Genomic DNA, 21,816 nt, shown 5'->3' with positions numbered 1-21,816 from the left:
CATTCTCACTTGTGGAGGTGGTACCAAGTTGTGGCGCACCTTGAACTGCGAGTCCGCCAGTGTCTGACAGCGCTACATCACACCCACACGCGTTTCCGAGACAGCACATGAGGTCCGCACCCTCTCAGGAGCTGGCATGTGTTTTCTGCCAGTGTCATGCCCTTACACACTGGACCTCTGAGCAGGTTTGCACTGATATGTACCATTACCACGAACAAGCAAAAATCTACTGGGCTCAACAGAAAGACCTTAAAATGTGTTCTACTCATTTACATGACACTGTTTGTGAAAGTGATTGATCTTCTCTGCTCATTTTAAGAAATGCCTTCATATATTCTACCAAACGCTACCCCAGGAGGTCCATCTTTTAAATTGGAACTAATTAGAATGACAATTTTGACCAGATGGTAATGGTAGACCTCTTTATGAAGAGAGAAGCTCATTGAAACATCTCATTCAAATGCTTAAAATGTAGCTCCAGTTACAGTCTTGCCCACAAGATGTCTGAGATCTCCGAGTATGGTTCTTGAAAGTCTGATCTACTGGCCACAACAGCACCATGTTGCTTAGAGTTCTGCCCACGGTCGTGAGAGGGACTGTTCAGACTGATTTTTGTCATACTTGGACATTGAGGAGTCCGAATGGCTGTAACAGTAATTTCACTGGATCAGTGATTGGTCTGGATAATTCAAATAAAGAGGTAGATGAGGGAGTTTAAAAAGTTGAAAAGCTGAGCTGAAAAAAACAAACATCAGGCACTATTTTCATAAAGCAAAACGTGTTAAATGAGTTTTGAAGGAATTAATCCTTTTTTTGCAGTTTGCCATAGGAACAAATTGTTTAATGTTCATACCTTTCCCTTAAGGTATTTATGTTGAAATATATCTTGTAACCTGTTACTCTAGATGTTGAACGTCTAAATGTGACATTCTTCCAAATTCCTCACCAGCTTTGGATAATAAGGTCCTTCATTTCAAAGTTGTGAGTTTTAAATCTTTGAATGACATTACTTTCTTGCAGGCATTTACATATTTCTTTAAGATCTATTTTTCTTTATTTTTTCAAACTGAATTCCTGAAGACATGGGTTGCAAAAATGAGAGAACATGGGACAGTCTTTGGGTGCTCTGTAGTCTTTTGCAACTGTAATATTCATAACCAATCAGTAAATTGTTTTATCTTCTGACATGTCCTCTCACTGGCACTGTGGGAGGTCCAGTCAAAGCAGATTTCAAGCTGGGCTGTGTCGGTGTGAGAATACCCATCCCTTGACTCTGCTTTTGAGCAAATAATGGAACCCGTTTTACACTAATATTAAAGCGGTGCCCTTTTTAACACAAAGGAACACTGAACTTATTTTTAATGAACGACAAAGGAGCATAAATATGAGTGCAACCCTAAATGCTTTTTGGATCTATGCAATTTTGACTTGTGTGGACACGCGGAACATTCCTCTTCACACAGGTCATCAACACCAATCATTTCTGTCAGAATGATTTTCTCCACACCACTCATAAGGTATACTGCAGGCTGTACTTAACTTTACTGGGAGAATGTCCTGACAGGAAAGTGCTCTGGAAGTTCACTTCTGGACTAAACAGAGACAGATGCTAAGGAAGAAAGGAGAAAAGAGGCCTGTTCAGCAGGGAATTAAACCCACAGAGATCGGTAATGGCCCTCTCGCAACCATTTATGTTTGACCCCTCTCCAGCACATTATTTTTGCTTGCTATGGAATTTTTGCTCAGGAATGGAATTTTTGCCCATTTGGCAACGTCCTCACGAGCCTTTGCTAACCGCTAATACAGGTGCGCAGAAAAACACCCACGTCAGGGGGTCACACAGCTCAGCTCTATCGCTCTGCTGCCTCTAGGGTAAAAACAGGGTAGGGTCACCTCTGAAGTGGTTCGGCCCGGACTCCCCTCTCACTGTACAGCGACTGCTCACAGCACGGTGGAGAATTTAACACATCACATACTTCAAATTATTTGAACTGTAGTTTTACTAAAACATGCTCAAAATTCGGCAGCTCAAAACAAATGAATTTCTATATTCTCCAGATTTAGTTTCTGGGGAAACGAAAAGACATCTTCTCACTTTTAAGTGAGAATGGATTAGCACCAGGCTACAACTGTATTCTCCTTTCACAATGTGGCCTTCTTTCTCTCTATTTTAGCCTGCTGGGTGTTCCAAAAACGAATTGCAATCTTAACCATTAACCATGCCTTCTGCTGCCTTGCTTCTAGACTATAGAATGATCATCCATAAAATATAAAAACAGTGATTCTGTCTGCATTTTTGACTCCAAATTGAAAACACATTTTTACACTTTGGCTCTTGGTTTATAATTTTTTTTTTATTTTTCTGTTGTGACTTACTTTCAGGTGAAAAGAAGAAAGGAAACACAAAGTTTCGGCTGTGGTGCCTTCTGCGGGTGTGACTGGAGCCTTCTTCAGGCTCACACCCGAAGAAGGCTCCACAGCCGAAACATTGTGTTTCCATTCTTCTCTTTTCAGCATGGAATAAACCTTATACTTGTTTCTTTGTAGTCTACGCATACTGACACAACTACCCACCTGAATTACTTTCAGGTGTCTGACATGAAAAGAAAAAAAATAATATGAAACTTGTCTTGATAAAAATGTAGTAATCTTATATCCATCCATGTTCTAAGTGCTTCATCCAACTCAGGGTTTTGGGTAAGCTGGAGCCTACCCTGGCAAGCAACGGACGCAATGCAGGATACATCCTGGATGGGACATTAGTCCATCGCAGGGCAGATAGACACAAAAACATATTATACACACTCACACGAGAGCCAATTTTCCCAGACACCTATTAACCTATCAGTATGTCTTTGGACTGTGGGAGAAAATTAGAGCACCCAGAGGAAACCCATGTGAACACAGGGAGACCATACAAACTCCACACAGATAGCACCCCAGGTCCGGAATGGAACCCAGACCCCCAGCACTGCTAACCACTATGCCTCCTATTATTCCCATATACTATAAATAATTAAATGTCCCCTTAAGAGGAGAATGTACTACAGCTTTGTGTAACATATTTAACAAAAATTACCTGCATGAGATCATTTTAAATCACAATAAATCATCCGGCATTTCTTTCAACTAACATACAGTAGGTCCACAATCCACAGAATCACTATTTTAGTCATGGCTTTCCAAACAATTTTGGGAAAAAGATTGCAAGGATTTATAACAAGGACAGGGGATCACAATCAGAAAATAATAAGGAATTATATTTAGGATGGAGAATATTAGAGATCATTTCTAAAACTAGAGGTAATCTAAAAGAGGTTTTGGTTTTAAACTATGTTGTTCTTTAACAAATGGTTCTTTAAGAACAACATGTTAGACTCACTTAGCTATTAGACTTACAAACAAAAGGGTCTCTTTGCAGCCTTTCTTGTTTTCCTATGTAGTTACTATAATTCATCAGCCACTGGCTTCATGAATGCTTGGTTTCCTCAAGGGCTTCCAATGAGCGCACAGGTCGCTTGTGCCGTGTGGGCAGCAGGTGCTGAAACAAAGCCCCACTTCAGAAACAATTCTGTACATCATGGGTGGGAGCACCTTTCATCAGAACCCCCACAAGACTAATTCTATGAAACAGAGACCCACACAATGAATAACACTGAACAGGTACAGACACTGAAGGATTCTATTAAACAGCTTAACATTTTTCTTAAGAAATAGAGTAAAGATACCTTTATTTATCCGGAAATAAATAAGATCATTTTTCCTAGCAACACTTCAATTTCATCATTATTATTATAAGCTAAAAATACTGCATTGTTATTGGTATGATTGAGCAACAGTAGGAAATATTAAAACTGTAAGGTAGTGTGATTACAAAGAGCTTTATGTACTTTTGGAACCAAATCAAACTTAAGTATGTTTACGTTATGTGATGTTATAAATCTAGTTTATGTGAACCAGAAGACTACTTAAAGAAAACAAAGCCAAATGCATGCAACCTTTATGAGAGAAATTACTCTTTTTATTTGCAGAACTAAACCAACAGGAAGAAGGTCTGGGAGATTTGCACTAAGCAGGGGCATGTCATATGAGCTGAGTGGTTCTCCCAAACTGGATGATAAGGGCACTTGATGCACTGTGAAACTGCATAACCACTTCTTAGTTTCAGGAGCAGACACTGTTTTGAACTGTATTTGTCCGATGATGGAGACCCATCCAGGATTAAGCTGTAATACAAAGAGATGGAAGAGGTTTGTACAATGCTGAGGTTCTCCCCAGGATCACGTTCCACTGTATTCAACATAACTTTTATCATTCCTTTGTTTATAAACATAACCCTTATAATTACATTCCAGGGGCTATGAAAGTTGAAACAATCCTTAATCTTTTAAATGCCCTTTGTGCACATGAAGAGCAGCAATGTCGAGTAGAAGCAGCCCAACAAAGGGAAAATAACCTTTAATTACACATTACACTACACCCCTTTAAGTATTTGCTCAGTCGTAATGAAGTAGCATGTTAGCAGTTTGCTGTTTTCAATAGTTTTTTGCTGTTGATCCTTAACAAAACACCTACAGACGATGAGGTTGTGAAAAATTGCGGTTACTTTCCGTGCTCTGAAGAATGGGGTATTACAGCATTGCGTAATATTTTAATTAGAATTTCCTTGATCATTTCAAATCAAAATAAATGATGGTTTTCCAAAGAAAACTTAAGCCTGAGTATTGTTACAGCTCATGTGTGACCACCTTGGGCTTAGCAGTAGACTATGTGTGTGGAGTGCTGTGATGGTGTTCTCTGCTGTAAATGAACAAGGAGAGGTTAACTCTATACAGAAAACTAGAATGAAATGTTTCGGTTGTAAAGCCTTCTTCAGGTGACAGCTGAAACAGACACCAATGCTGTTTTTTTATACCAATCTCAAAAGGAAGCAAGAATATAGAGATGTTTATCTATCATCACATACAATGTAAATGATACAGTATATTCACACTCTGCTGGCATGGATGAATGTAAGCAAACATGTGAGCAGTTTAATTAGGAATTTCACGCACCTCACCTGTTTTAAATTTGCACTGACTTGGCTGTGCTGATCTTAAAGTGTAACTTTAACTTTCCTTCCTGTTCCATATGAAAATTTAAGCTTGTTCCCTGAAGTGCACTAAACTTCTGCCTGCAGTCACTGCCAAACTGTATTCTGAGTTGCAAATTTCAGCGGTATATCATTTATACAAACCAGAGCTCAATCTCTGCTTCATCAGCTACAGATTTTTCCCCTTTGTAAATGGAAATTTGATTTGGTTCATCAAGAAAGACCCTCAGCTAAGTTAAATATTATCTGATTAAAAATATACTGGGTAATCATCTACATGCTTCTGTCAATTTTATATTCATTTTAAGATCTTGAAAGCATTTTTACTTTTTAACCAAGCATAAATCTTAAAGAAAAGTTCCAAAAGACAGATTTTAAAAATCTAAAATTCTACCAGTCACTGGTTGTTTCCTATATGTGGTGCTGAAGTGTAGATTTCCACAATTAAATCCCTGCAGCTTCCATAACTTTGATACATGAAGACCTCTTTCTCTCTGTGGAGCATAAATCACTTTCACAGCTTTAGCTTGTAGTGTTGATGTGTTACTATGATATCATGTGGAGTGTTACCCAGATATATATTTGCATAACTTTTTATGACAGGCAAATTAACTGCTAATGGTACTGCTAAAACATAGATGGTATCCAACAATTTCAAAGCACTTTTAGTCTGCAGTTTGCAAAAGGCCAAAAACGCAAAATAGAAATAAAAAAGCAAAAAATACAAAATTACCTAACTTAATTGTGGAAGCTGATTTACAAGGATCTTTACACACAGTGACTTCATGAGCTCTTAGGATCGGTGACATACCAAAACTAGGCAATAGACCTTGTTTTGTTTTGTAAGCCTCCTTGTCAATAATAGTTTTCTGCAGCATTTTAATCCGATGGGAACAGGGGAAGCAGGTGAGAAATTTCACACCATTACCAAGAGCTATTTTAACGGGGCAGCAGAAACATTCCAAATTCAAATATACACTAGTGTTTCAATCAAGTGTCCGTGTCCCTTGCTAAGAGGATGTTGACAAGTGTTTCTAGGGTCAGAGGGTCAAGTCAGCAGAGGCAGTAAGCTGGACTGTAAAAGGAAAGGAGCAAGCAAGACTGGCTGTCAGAATTGTATTATAAGCACAAACTAACTCCAAATGAAATAAACTTTGCAGTTTAAACTTTAATTTATGTTTAACACAAATGTTAAGCATACAGAGAAGCAGGGACGGATTTCGGTGTTCGCAGGCCCTAGGCACTTTCACTCCAAATATGCAAAAAGAGGGGTAAACGGCTATCGAATTAAGTCGATTGACATGATGCACTTTAAACTATTCTAATGCTAAACCATGTGACTGATGGACCGAGTCGAGCGACTTCGATACTTATGGAAAAGAATACTTCTAGAACACCCGCTAGACAGCGGATGATTATTGATTTGGAGCACCTAGAGTCAATCGCAAGCATGTTGTTTCAGCTTATTTAGCGGTAGTCACTAGTGTTTCCCTCCTTCGTAGGCCCTAAAAATTAAATACTGTAGGCCCTAGGTACTTTACTGTGCCTAATGGGAAATCTGGCATTGCAGGGAAGTCTAACCTTGCTGTACTTTGGTCACAGACAAACATTCTCAACAACTGATTTTGACAGGCAGCAGCTGAAGTTAAATTAAAGGATACACAGGGATGTCAAAAAGATATAATACTTAGTAATACTGTATATAGATACAATCGTGATGATACTGGACTATCATCTTTGCCATAAATAAAGTAATGGTAATAACTGTGTTTGTTAAGTAATGTGTAATGCTGTCAACAGTTAGAGCCTCTGTTGTGGTCAGTCAGCCCCTTGTTCGGAGTTAGAGCCTGTGCCATGGTCATTTAGAGCTGTGTCTCTAGACTAGTGCTGACCAAATGGAAGCAACAGTTTAAAAATCCCCCAAAAAACAATTTCAGCTAATTACAGACACACAATGAGAAGACTTTGATTTTTTAACAGAACAGCTACTGTATGTAACACATCACAATTTATTTGATGAAGGCTAAGCTTTATGCTGAGATATTGATATGAAATGAGACAGATGACAGACAAACAGATGGCATATTAAGGTGTTTCAAAGGTCAATAGAAGATTCTGTCCTTCAGAGGACCCCACAGCAGAATATTGATTGCACTGACGATCAAAGCAATTCAGTTGTGTAAAAGAATGATGAGGGAACTGCCATGTAGTACTGATGCTTTCCTTGCCAAGAAAACGTTATCTTCTTAGGAAAAAAAAAAGAAGAGAACGACAAAGGCTTAGATTAAGACTGGAATTTATTGTGACATGTCCTTCCTCCTTTCACATTAATTACATCATGAAGATCAGACATTTCTGACAGAAACAGATGAAATATTTTAATAATGCAGGGAAGGCTTCAGAGGCAAGACGAATGTCTTGTGGATTTCTTCTGCTGCAGGTAGGGAATGTGTGGGAATAATAATGTACAGTATTTATAGACTTCCAGCAATGGAAAAGCCTGTTCTTATTTCATGATGGGATTGCCTTTTCTTGCAGCTGGTCAGCTATAGAAATACTGTACACTACTTCATTTTGTCTGGTGATTTTAATTTTTATAAATGCATAGGAAATACAAACACAATCACCCTAATGCATAGTTTTGCTCAGCGAATGCAACCCACACAGTACACAGGGCGACACACAGCTGAAAGCTACAAAAATACATCAATAAACATTTGCGTAGTAATTGGTGGCAACTTAGAAAATTACACAGTTAAAATGCTGCCTGATTTGGGGCATTAGTTTGAGTATATACTCGTGGAAATAATCCATAAACCGGTGGTAAGAATCCAATTAATTTAACAGCTTTGCTTAACTGTTGGCCAAGCAATTCCAGCGTGTTCACTCATATTAAAATACTTTCAGTTCAAAAAATAAAACAGTTTATTTTTGCAGGAATTTAAGTTTATTCCGATTCGATACAATATTACATATTAAGGATTTTGCAAAGAGACCCAGCTAAAGGAGATGCCCTGAACTCAGCTACTGGGGTGTACTTGGGAAAATATAGCAGACTGACCAAATGGTTCATCATACTTCAGCACTTCACTTCCTTTCTTTCTTTTGCCTCATTATCCTTTTACTTTCTTCTCTTCTTCTCTGGTTGACGGGGTTGCGGGGGTCATAGATTTCAAATGTGTCTTCATCTTGCATGTTTGCATCCTTCACTTTTCTGGTTTGCTCATCAAAATGCAGCACATGGGACAGCCTAAATCAAACAGAGAGACATAACAGCTCACAGACCTGTAAAAAAGGAGGCTCACTCCAATACATCACAGGTCTCATGATTATTACCAGTTTCTACGCTTTTGAAAATGGCCAATAAGGTGATTTCACAAAGCTCCAATATTGAATAAAATGTGAGCTCAACAGCTAGAGCAATAAATGTTGGTAAAAGAGCTGGTTTTCCAGTCATTCCAAAGTAATTCCTGAAGATTAACTGGTAGCAGCTACGCGGGTATATTGTGATTTAGTGTCTTTTCTGTATTAAATACCACCTTGGAAATGTTGAAAACTTCTACCAATGTCAATACTCTTTTTGTGTTTTATATTAGACTACATGCAGCTAAGACCTTTTTATTGTTTGCAGTCTGCATTTTAACAAAATACATTTAGGAAACACAATTAAAAACTAAAAGCTATAGTGTTCCTGCTGAGTTGTACCTCCCCACTGCAGCCTGGCAGTAAGAACTCTCCGACTTCAGTCCTTTAGGACTCAATGATTCAACAAAACCCCCACTGATTCGCTTCCCTAGGTGAAAAAGAGGACCTGAGTATGCAATGAGACTGTGGACGCTCATCTGTGTTTAATTTCCTTTGCTCACGTGTGGTTTGAAGCAGACAGTTAAACCTGGAATTGAGCATTCCAAACTGGGTAGAAATATGTGGATAAAGCTACACTTGACATTCCAAATGTATATTAAAAAGGAAGAAGGAAACTATGGCATCCTCTTTTATGCCATTCTTTTCCATAAGGATAACCAAAGCAGGTTTGACACAGCTACTGATCATAAAAAAAACAAGCTTGTCACTTTGCAAGATGTTTGACAAGTATTCAAATAGGTATTCCAAACATGTTGACAAAAGACAAAAAGAAATTAAAGGTTGCTGAAGATGGCTTCACCCTCCTGGACACTGGGATCCATCAACCCTTTGAACACAAAATACACGTCATTTCTAGCAGAGATCGAACTATTTTTTTTATTATTAAATTATTTTTTATTATTTTATTATTGCACAATATACATCATTCTTTCCATGAGTAAACACTCTAACAAAACATAAAATCTCTACTCATTAAAAAAAAAACTTAAATAGGTGATTGTCCTTTTCAATCCGTTCACTATGCAACTGGTTGCTGGAGCTGGATTTGAACAACAAGAGAGTTCCTCCAAGCCCTACTACTTGTTGTAGTCCATGTCTCTTTTTCCTGGCCTGGCTCTGAAACTGCAGTTGTCCAGTCCTCCACAGGAGCTCAAAGGAACAGGTTTTTCCTCCTTAGTTCCTGTACAGGGCCCAGAGTCTTTTCCAGCACTCCTTAACTAACTAATAGAGCTAACCAATAGTGTATGGCAATTAATGGAAAGAAAATTAGCTTCCTGATCAAGGAGGGACTCCACCAATCCACACTAACTTTACTGTGGCCACTGTAGGACTTGGAAGGTGAAAATGACATGAAAGTTTGCGTATTCCTGAAGCAGAAAATATGTACCACTATATCTGAGCTGATTAACATTTAGATATTCCCCAAATAGGAGAATGGAAGATGAAAAAGGGATTCCAATATAAACCTACATAAATAAGGAAGAATGCTCATTTTAAATGGATTCAAAAGCACAAACTATCAGGACAAAAAAGGCTTTGAAAAGCAAAACTAACTCTGCCTTGGCTAGCTTAGCACTTTCGTGACTAGCACTATAGAACGCATGTCATTCTATTCAGATATTTTCTAGCTTAAATACACTGAATGGATGAAAAAGAGCCCATTCTGAATTCTGCAACAAAATAGGTATTGGTTTAAAGCCAATCTTCCATAACAAAAAACAAATCTGTTACACATTGTAAATATCATGAGGAATGACGGCAGGAAGGTTTGGGAACAACAGATGATCAGCAAGCATCAAATTAAATTAAGGGATTTATTTCTGAACACCAGGAAAAAACATTCAGTGCAACTACAGTGAAGGATGAGAGTTCTTTCTGATTAAGGTGTGTGGTCCAATAACAGTCCAGCCAGTTTTACTTGGCTGGACAAGACATTTTGGAAAATATGATGAGTAGCAGACAGGGTTATGGCTCTGGTCAAGGAGTGCTGTGGCAAAAATAAAACACGGGCATGTCTGTCAAACTGCAATATTAAAAATTTGTTTTTCTTTATTGCCTATAATGAGGAATACTGCATTCCTATGAAAGCAGTGTTAATGAATCAGGCTCTTCATTTGAATTTCATTTAAAGCTTCGGAGCTAAACCTTCTCAAATATAGGTTAGCTTTGCAGATCTGAACTCTGAAAACCTTACAACTTGGAAAGTGACTGCCACCACAAAAACGTTCTGATCTTCTAATAGATGAACTACAGGGGGAAAAAAGTGGGCACATTAAACAAATTTTACATTACAGACAAAGAGCTCTTGTGTAAAAATGCAATGTTACCTAAATCGGCACTGGGCTGGGAGACATCTAAAGAAGACTATGGTGCAACAGTTAAGTTATTTCCAATTTCTCCCTGACCTGCTGTGTAGTGGGACTGCTGACACATAATGGCCGTGTGGATCCCTCGCTTCAGTGGTAGATGGGGTGTGTCTCTTCCTATTTGTAAAGCACTTTAGTATATGTGGGATGATAAAGCACTATACAAATGCTAATAATAAAAATAATAATAATAAACTGAATTATTTAGTAATTAAACTCTACATAAGTATAGACAGTGATACAACTGAGGAGCTTTAAATACTGTATGTGGAGAACACTGACAAATGGATAGATATCAATAATGTTTTAGTTAATGAAGACAACTCCTATATTGATGGATTAACCCATGTTGGGAGGAAAAAGTTTGCTGGAGGAAACCCATGTAAACATGGGGAGAACATACAACATGCTGACCACTGTACCTCTCATTATTGCTATATATTAGCAATAATTAAACGTCCTTTTAAGAGGAGAATGTATCGCAGCTTTGTTTTGAATTTTTAATTAGATTAAATGCATGAGATCATTCCAAATTTAAATAAATCAACTGGCATTTCTTTTGCCTTACCCTTAGAAGTATTCAGTCCGAGTATTCAGATTTTGAATAAAATATTACATTTAAAGAATGGGCAGCTGGGTCTGAATAGGTTTACAAGGGACTCTGAGGGGGGTTCATGAAAAAGGAACAACTGATAACAGAAGCAACTCAAGAAGTAAACCCTACAAAATGGACATCAAGTTCCTCAGCATAAATTCTCTATCTGATGATCTGAGATGATAAAGGAGGATCTTACTGTAATAAGTAATAATAATCGTAATAATTTTACTGTCATAGAGGACTTCACAATTCATATCTCCAGTACTGTGTATCATTATTGCTTGCCTTTATTCCACACACAGAAATGTAGGTACAGAGTGTTGATAGAGATACTTTTTATTGCAAAGGGAAAGACAAATAGAGGACAGTTTGGTAATAAAGCAATGAACTCTATTACAGTATGTGATCCCCTATCAATGGATTGGAGGCGTTCTGCCAGCTTGCTTTAAATTCTTAATTACTGTGGTCATCTCAAACAGACTGGAAAATTACATCCTAAATTTTGTCTTGCTGTTCACTAACGCAATCTTTTTTAAGGGCAGCTGAAGATATCGCCAAATGGTCTACTAATTAGACCATTTTGTCACTTTCTTCCAGGCATTTTGCACAGCATTCATTTTTTTCTTCAGTACAATCTACTTCTTGAGTTAAAGTTTATGTCACTGTAACAACGACATGATTCTTAATCGACATAACTGCCATTAATCGAACTGTTTAAAAAGTTGCTACGGTCATGAGCACACCCCTAGCACTTAGACTTACACTGGAAAGAAACAAGAGATTCACCAAGTATCAAGGTGGCAAGAAAAGATGCCATTCCAGACACATTTAACTTGACATGCAGGTAATGGCTTCACTAAATGACAAAACAAGGAAACAATACAAGTCTGTAACACATTATTAGGCCACACTAGTAACACACAGTGAGAACATGAAAATAGTAAGTAATACTAAGGAGGAAATCCACTGCATTCATCAGTGAAGTGCAGTACCTACAGTACCTGGGTGTCATATAACAGCCATTGTGCACCAGCAGGTCAGGTGGAGAAGTGGAGAAGTGAGGAATATCTACACCAATTGACCTAAGGGGGACTTTAGGGAGGCCAGCATGTACAAGCACAGATGGTTAAGGGCCATGCTCTTAATGCATATTATCACAGAATCTTTAATAACCAGTACAGCAGCCAGGACCTTGAGTTAATGCCTCAGCTGAAGGATGGTGTGTCCTGCGGCACAACATCGCCTATCACCATAGTGAGACCTTGATTTGGAAAATCGTCAGGGGGAAGAGTACCGCCTACTGGCCCACCGATTTACATTTACAGCAGCAAAGTGGTAGCTTTTAAAGCTCTCCCCAAACCAACAATGGACTGCTTTGCTCTGCATTTATTGTTTACTTTTGTTTTATTTATTTGATCATTTCTTGCTTCTATTTCCAGAAGTATGAAGCAGGAGTTTATGACCCTGGTCCTAGAGAACCTCAATCCAATTCCATATATACAGTAGGTGGCCCTTAACCATCAACCATCTCATTTTAGAGATTAGCAATAAAGCAAGAAATGTGCTCAACTAAAGGAACTCTGGTACGAGATGGCTAACGATTTCTGTTCCAAATGATTTTTTACGTATTTAACAATTCACCCTCAACTGATTGATATTAAAATTTTGCAAGCCTTCAATAACAGGTGGTTTAATTGTTTTCTATAGAAAGTGTTTGACTGAGGCTCTCCAGGGGCTGGGCTGGAGATGCCTGCTGTAATAGAATTGGCACCGGAAAGGCATTTGATCCATCACAGAATTTTTCAATGCTAAAGGAATTAACCTGAAACCAGACAGATGAAAGACGGAAACGGAGACTTTTCATTAAGTTCTTAGGGTGTGCCACTATTCCACAAGTGGAAACTGCTTCCTCTCTGCACCACCTATGACAGAAACAAATAAAGCATGGCCGACATCCTGCACCTGTTCAAACTGTCCTCTTGATTAATGCACTCAGCTCAGGAGAGGGGAAAAAGCACTACATGGATAAGATGTTAACAAAATGAGACATTAGCTAAAGAAGAGGAGAATATTGTAAAAAAAAGTCAAGTCTTGATGCTTTTTCATGAAAAATGACCCTTCTCCCCCAGCATTAGCAGTTTTGATAAAAAAAGCCATCTGTTTTTTTGAGATACCTAAAAGTCCTTGAAAGCATGCACTACAGTAATAGTTCTGTCTGGGTTTTAAACATCAGGCTAATTGCACAACTTATCATGAACCCGATATCCTTAAACCACATGCAATTTTGCTTTTGGCAAAACTAGGTCTTCGGTCTATGATTCATTATTACTGACTAACCATTCTTGAAGAAAAAGAGGTTAACAACGAATATCAACTGGCCAAACACACATTTCACATTTTGCTTTCTCCTAAGCACTCTTGTTGTTTTGCCTGGGTATTTTAAACTCAAGGCTAGAAATTCAAGGTTATACACCTGCAGAAGAGCAAAGGAGACTTAAAGAGCATAATGTTGGACGTTATAATTTGAGAAATCTAAGCGCCTGTTAACTATCCTTTTAATGCATGTTGTTTTTCTTTCACACTCTTAATAGAATAATACCGCCAGCAAACTCAAGCATGTCAGCTTAAACCTTCTTCCCTGTCAGTGCAAATTTGAAAGAGTTAAGGTCCACAATCCAACATTTATTTTGAGCAACTGCAGACCACTTACAAGCTCTGCCAAATGGATATATATGTGTATGTGTGTATTATATATATATAAGATATGTGACAGCTTCATCTAGAATGTCATGACTACACTCTGGAAGACCCTGAGGACTCCCGCTGTGACGGCAGGCTGGCCTGATAATTTGTCTAGCAGTCTCGGCGCTGACAGCTCCCCAGTTTCATCTCGGAGAATTATAGCTCTTGCAGAAAACCCTACTGTGCTACTTGTGCTTATCAAAATCAGTTAATAGTTCTCTCCGCTTTGCCATGACACGCGGCTTCAAACCCTCGGGTTTATTTTCTTTGCTTTTGAAGAGTGGAAAAAAAAAAGGTCTGGTTCCTTAGAGAGGGGTTGTAGACACAGACACAGATGGAATAGTTTACACTTCTGGCCCAGACTTGACTTCCAGTGTCTGACCTGCTGTAACCCATGTTCCGTTCAAGGGGCTCCCAAGTCACTCAAACGCACCCGCTTTTCAAAACCTCCCACTGGCATTTTCTACAAGACTTTTGTTCTGTTCACTCAGCGTGTTTTCCCATCCCATCCTGAGATTCATTATACCTGCTCTCCTTAGACCTGCTGCTTGCTGTCTGTGTATCTATGTCAAGAAAGGTGTGTGTGGAGGCATTTTTGATCTCGCACGCCTGGTCACTGTGCGGTTGAAATGAGTCCACTTCAGCAGGACGGCTGTGCTCCAGGACTAAAAGTACAGAAAGTATGTATCAGTTATTTTAAAGAAAATCCCTTTTTTGCTTTTCCAACACACCTGTCAACATACCATTGCATGCTGCACGTTTGCTAAGCCCACAGTGAAGGTCTCACACAGAAAAGGGCAATTAGTAACAGCACTGTGACAGCTGATTTCATATAGCTGCCTTTCACAGCTCTGAGCTCTGCATGACAATGTGAGCAGCTGTGATTGCTAAAAAAGAGCAGTCATCAACTGGCACAGATTAAAGTCAACCCTATTCTCTACCACTTGCAAATTTTGAAATGACTAGCACTATAAGAACACGGAACAAGAAACGAGAGGAGCATATGATTTGATATATTTTGATTTTCGAAAGGCATCTGGTAAAGTACCTCCTAACAGTAATTACAGATGGTATACATTTATGGTATATTCATATCATATGTTTCTGGATGGAGAAGAAGTCAAGGGATAGAAAACAAAAATGCAGAAGGGGTGAAAGCTCAGATTGGGGTGATGTATTTAGTGGTGTATCACATGTATCGGTACTAGGACCAGTAGTCGTCCTAGTTAATTTAACTAAGCTCCAGGCTAATCACATTTACAGATAATTCCACATTAGGAAGGTTAGCAAACACTGTAGAAGCTGCATGGAAAATTAAAAAAGATTAAAAAGGAAAACATTGTTCCAACATATATACTGATGGAAAAAATAAACTTTTTCTGGAATGAGAATACTATGGTTATATCTTATGGACTTTCATAAAATGTTGTCGATTTGTTTTAAGCCCTCTGATCAGGAATACAGCTTGTGCTGTGAGCCACTGCAACTTGCCAATCACACGAAAGTTTATTAGGTACACTTTTACCCAACGAGGTCCAAGTGGAACAATGCCTGATCAGGTTACCTTTAAAAAGGCCTTAATTCAAAGTTCAGGTCACTGCAAGAAAAAGGCCACACTTAGTCAGTTTTCTATGAATTCCAGAATGCCTCGAATGTCACCAGGAGCAAAGGAGAGGGCCATTGGCATGCTGCAGGCAGGACAGATGACTGCCCAAGATTTGGTTGCCCTCGACTGACCATACCAGAGCAGGACCGACGCATCGCACTGGTCCATCTGAGAGATTGTTTCAGATCTGCCACCTGTACTGCTGCTGAAACTGCCGGCAGACACTGCATCAGTGACAGGACAGTGAGGCTCCATGTTGCTGGCCTTAGAGCAAAGTGACTTCTTAGTGGCCCTCTGCTCACACCTCCTAGATGTCATACCCGACTGGCTTGGGCCAGACAGAGGCTGCGATAGACTCGTCAGCACTGGCATCAGGTCCTCTTCACTGATGAGTCACTCTACAGCCTGTTCCACACAGACGGGAGGCCAGAGTGTGGAGGAGGAGGTGTTGCATTTCTTTTTTCCATCAGTATATGTATTAAAGAATAAATCAACAGATATAATGGTGAAACCACACAATGCACTAACAAGAGCTCATGCAGAATTCTTTGCACAAGCTTGATTACTATGTCACTTAAAAGATATAGTGGCTTTGGAATCAGTCCAGAGAAGCACAGCCTGATACATTCCCAAGCTCAAAGGAATATCCCACACTGACAGACTGCATCTGAAGTATTTTTCTTCAAAGGTACTGACAAAGTCAACCCAATGGATTTCTTCAGAACCGACAGTGAAACACAAGCCACAGGACTCAATTTGAGCCTTGTGAAATGAGGGGAAGTAGATACTGTATAAAAGCCAGTGCCTTCTTTATCGAAACAGCAGGATGAGATTCTTGGTCCAATTAGTTACAGTGACATGCAAAATTATCCATCCCCCTACAAAATATCTACATTTTATTGCTTGTGATCATGCCACTTTAAAGTAGGATTTTACATTTAAATCCAAACTGATAAAACTGATAAGTGCTGATGATATGGAAATAGATTTTTTTTTAAATGACAAGATACTAAATTGCATATGTATTCAACCTGGTCGCTATGGTAAAATATTCATCTTAAATCAAGTATTAGTTATACTGCAGACATGTTGCAGAAGGTTTAATGGTCAGACAAGACAAAAATGTATGATTCTGTGAATGTAGATAAACAGTGTTCTGGACCAAATCCAACACAGAACCACTGTTTTACCAGCTTCGTGTTATGGGGAAGCATGTCAGGATTGAGGGGAAAATGAAGGGTGCAAAGTACAGGCAAACCCTGCAGGAAACCCTGCTTGAATCACCTCAGAATTGAAAACAAAATGTGATATTATTGGCAGGGGGTGAATACATCTGCTAGGCAGTGTACTACTGTAGGAACCAAATTAGCTAAATTGCCTGAATGGCCTCCTTTTGTCTGTAATATGTCCTATGTTCTTACTTTCTACTCCCCTGGGAAACTGGAGACTTAACAAAAGTTACAAAAAGACTTGCCAACGGCTTTTTTTGTGCAAAATTTCCTATTACAGAATGTACTGTCTCTGAAAGACACAGAAAAAGTAGCAATGAACAGCACATAAGAATTAAATGAATAACTATTGAGAATGTGAAATAACATACATTATTTTCTCGGGACAACCAACATATTCTACCATCAAACTATTTGGTGAAATATAGTCTTTGGCAATGACATTGGTACCACCACCAATTTTGCCCTATCAAAGATATTTTAAATAAATACCAGTAGGCTAAACCCAATCAAGGAGTACACCAAAACTATCTATTGGACCTTTACTTTAAGGGAAAACGTACAAAATTCCAACCGTTTTCTGTACCCCTTTTTCATTCCAACTGGTATTGTTAAATCCTGAATGACTAAACAATCTGTTTCCTCATAATCTCTTGAAAATATCATAAGTACAGCATGATGTACTTTTCACTGCAGGATGTTGGATATAAATCAATCTATAAAAGAAATGCAAAAAAAGGGACACTGACAAGTTAATCAAATTGAAGCATATATTTTAGCCAGACAATAAAGGACAGACTGAAAAAAGAAAAATAAGTTAAAGTATAAAATTCCAGACGTTTCTGACTTTTAAGTCACAACCTCAAAAAATATCGCTCTATCTTTCTCATCTACGAAGCAATGAACAGATCCCTGATAATTTCTGATGCTTTCTCCCCCAATAAAAATCACACATTACATTGTAAAAAAAAAGATTAAGCATCAGGGAATCACATGAATCACTGGGATTCTCGTGTTATCAATTTTCTGTTCAAAATATTTTTGAATTTCGTACCTACTCTTAATATGTAAAAATGATCTGCAATACTCATGTTGAGGAAATGGGTGGAAAAGTCTAAAATGGCTTGACTATTGAAGAACTGATGAGATATCAATGAGTTTCTACTGAACACCATTTAAACTAACGCAGGAAAGTGTAAAGCTACACTTTACATCAACACTGGTTGAGAATGAACGAGAATCTGTGCCCCAGGCTTGGACACATTTAGCTTTCCTTTCAGCTAATGCTTGGCATTTTACTAGCAAAGGTGTCAGCTGTCGTCTGGACCGGCCCCGGTTTGTGACTGTGACTTCCAGTTAGAATCTACAATGGAACATCTGGCAGTCATGCCATATATGAATAAACCTTGACCCGTAGCTTCCATTTTCACCACCTGAACTCATTCTTCTTCTAATACAGCACATAAAAGACAAAATCCAAACCAACGGCCAAGAAAATAGCCATTTTTATTTTTTACTGCACATGTGGATTCAAAGTTAAAAAACAGTAGAAAACGAAGCTTAGCCAACCTAATAGAAAAAAGAATAAACAGCTAACGAACTTGTCTGAACTTTAATTGTCATAAAATTAAGAGATGGCACAAAGCTGCCACAGCTATCCCTTATTAACTCATTCAAAATTCAGAAAATCCTTCACATATATTCTAGCAGCCTCTGGCGCTTACAGAGAAAACAAAGATAGAGCCTACTCTGTCAGACACTAATGTTGTCATAAATTGAAAATTGCTATTTTTAAATGTCTCGCAGCCTCATAGGTGAGAGGGAGGCTTGCAATTTTAAAAAGAGAGTGACCTCAGATTTGCCAGTGGGTTTTTGATTTACTGATCTCAGACAATATTTCTTCTTTTTCTACTTGCTCTCTGCTGTAACAGCATGACACTATAATAGGAGGAGTAGCACTTTCAAAACAAACTGCTTCCACTCATAAGACTGCAGAAATGCTCACTGCAGTCACAACTGTAATAACCTAAATAAGAAGAAATCAGCACAAGAGTTTGTGGTTATTATACAAAATCTATGACTGCAAACAAGAGAAAAATTCCACACATAGGCATGTACAGTAAGTAGTTTATATAACAAGCATAATGTGTTTCTTTGCTATGTATCAAAAGGATATTTTAAACAAAAGAAACTCCTTATGTACATAAGACTGCTGGTTTTTAACTATTAAATCCACCCCTTGTTTAAATCCATTAAGTGTTTTGATCTGCTAGATGCAGTCCCAGCCTTTTGTTGGATGGTTATTTTTTTAAGTTAGGCAGTTGAGTGACAAGACTTATTCACATATGGTCATTGTACCACCACAAAAATAAACAGAGCGTGCTGTTTAAATAGTGTCAGTACTGTCAAGAGACTGAAATGTTGTCTTTCAAAATGCCAGTAATTTATGAATGAAGAAAGGTACCTCTGTTTTTCTCAGATTTCTTTCAACATTCTCCAAGGCTACCTGAGCCCCTTGTAGATAAGCTTTGCTCAACAGGAAGTTCAGAGACAGATGCATATATTGTACAAATTCAAGGAATACTGCATAGCTGAGCATCAAACATTCCATAAGATGATGTATGTTCAATAGATATATAGAAATAGGGAAGAAACTTCCCTATTTTCTCAAATTATAGATGAATATGCAGTATCATGCAAAACCTGTTACACAGAAACAATAAGACACAGATGAAATACGTATTACTTTAAATTAAAGCCTAATTCCACAAATTACTTTGTTAAATTGCTTTTAATTTTTTTTGTTTCAGTTCCTGAGAGGAGCAATTTGGAATGTTGACCATAACACAGATAGGATGAGGTTCAACATTATTCACAACCACATAACGATTACCCTATTACTATGCTTTTCAACAGGTGCACCACTTAAATTTTAAAAGGTGCTGCTCTGATATTTTAACTCATAAAAGTACACAGACAACCTGTGCCAGGTTCAATTTTCAGCCTGCCGTGAATCAAGAAATGACACCAGCACTGTGGACATTTCACTCATTACTCAGCTGCCTTTATTTATTGTAAAATGCAGTGTTGGCAGGGTCTGATTTTGAACACTTACCATCCTTTGTCATCATCTTCTGGTACTTCCTCAGTGTCCTCCTCAGGTGCTTCATTGATGGCATCAGTCAGCTTGGACTTAAATTGGTTTAAAAGGGCAAGTGTCTAAGGAAACATGCAGTTCAAGGTCATAGGTAAGCCACTTGGAATTGCAGTTATGGAGAATGTCTCCCGTCCTCATGAATATTACCTATAACAGAGTGGACTTGAAGAAAAGACATGTATCTGCACAATGAAGAGGAATGAGCTTTTCAAACATCCCATGGAAATAATACTGAAAGATTAATTACTCTACATAAAATACAGTCGCTTTGGATAAAAGCATAGGCCAAACATTAATATTAACAGCCATAAACAGCCGTCGCAGAAGAAATATTGCCTCTACAACTCTCAATTAAGTCCAAACCTATTTTATTCCAGTGTATGCAGGTGCATTAACACTCCATTCATTTATATTTCAAGCATTTAACGAACCCTTGAAAATACGTAGACATCAACATGAACTTTGTCTTCATTTAATCTAATGAAAATAAAACCAGTGTTTTAGAAGTTATCTTTTTTTGCCATGAGCTTGACAGCCCTAAAAATAAAGCTCTGCAGTATAGCAGAGACAGTGGAACAACAGCATCTGGTCAAAACATCAATTTTACCTGAGCCTCTCGACCAGCCCCCCTTTTCAGCTTTTGTTTTCGCAGATCTTCATACTTTTTCCTCTCTTCTAAATATTCTACAACAGCAATGTTGGGGGGTGTTTCTTGACCTGAAATATTAAGAATAGTTTTACTTGTCCCAGCAAGGTAAAAACCTCAAATTAATGAACAGGCTCGAGAAGATTTCATGATTTTAAATTGTATTTTTTTGCTTCAATTTCATGAAAACAAATATACAAAACTGTAATGTTCTAATCATATATAAGAAAATGTTACAATAAGATTCACAAAAGAGAATACAGTAAAAGTGAGATTATTACTGACAATAAATCTCACAAAAAGTAGTCCGAGATAAAAGTTTTATTGGGCTGGCTGTTGAATCGTAGGCCAGTGAACCGTAACTTTTTGAAAATATACCAGGACATACAGTATTTTAGCATTGAAAAAAAATAACAACCAAAAGAGCACCTGAGTTTCGAGTATCCATCCTTGAATGCTGAAATGTGTTTGCTTGAAACCTATAACTCTGGGGAATGTGAATTTTAAAAACATTCTTTATGCTTTGTGTAAAATGTAAATGGTATAAATGGAATGGAGCATTAGTCTTTTCAAAAGAAACCAACATTGCACCATAATTATAACTTCCAACCAAGATTCTTATTTACTTTTACCTTTTGATTGAGACGAATATTGCTACAGAGATACCAGAATCACTTGGAAATACTTCAAAATACTTATTAAATCACTAAGTGCTTTTAACTAGTTTTTTAAATGTTTTAAACAGCTTGATTTAGGAAAAGTCCTAAACCCCACCAAATGGATTACAGCAAGAGAAATAGCTATCCTTAGGATTTCAGGCCACACCTACAGTAACAGCAAATTAAACAGTACAATTACTCAAACATTTAGAGAAAAACATACCTTTTAAACAATTTGTTACAGGACAGAACACCGCATTAAGGACACAACTACATTGCCAAAACAGAATTAAGATTTTTTTCAGAAACAGGAAAGAGCCAAATGCACGCTTCAATAACCCACAATCTAGAAAAT

At 38.0% G+C, this 21,816-nt stretch overlaps 1 protein-coding gene across 2 annotated transcripts in view; it reads right to left on the bottom strand.

The window, feature by feature from the left end:
• Positions 1 to 7,371: 7,371 nt before the first annotated feature.
• The window catches only part of cwc27 (CWC27 spliceosome associated cyclophilin), a 106,103-nt gene continuing 91,658 nt past the window's right edge, over positions 7,372 to 21,816 (bottom strand). The window contains exons 12-14 of one of the 2 annotated variants that reach the window (XM_015338538.2): positions 20,764 to 20,873; positions 20,115 to 20,218; positions 7,372 to 8,342 (exon numbers count right to left, since the gene is read on the bottom strand). In XM_015338538.2, coding sequence (XP_015194024.2) covers positions 8,180 to 8,342; positions 20,115 to 20,218; positions 20,764 to 20,873 — 377 coding nt within the window. In that variant the 3' untranslated portion in view covers positions 7,372 to 8,179. Of the gene's footprint in view, positions 8,343 to 14,163; positions 14,830 to 20,114; positions 20,219 to 20,763; positions 20,874 to 21,816 lie in introns of those variants that run through there. The other variant, XM_015338549.2, reaches the window with a different exon arrangement.

This window comes from Lepisosteus oculatus, chromosome 3 (assembly GCF_040954835.1).
Source record: "Lepisosteus oculatus isolate fLepOcu1 chromosome 3, fLepOcu1.hap2, whole genome shotgun sequence".
Classification (NCBI taxonomy): domain Eukaryota; kingdom Metazoa; phylum Chordata; class Actinopteri; order Semionotiformes; family Lepisosteidae; genus Lepisosteus; species Lepisosteus oculatus.
Note: the sequence above shows the minus strand (reverse complement) of the source record. Positions and strands in the feature narration are given on the sequence as shown.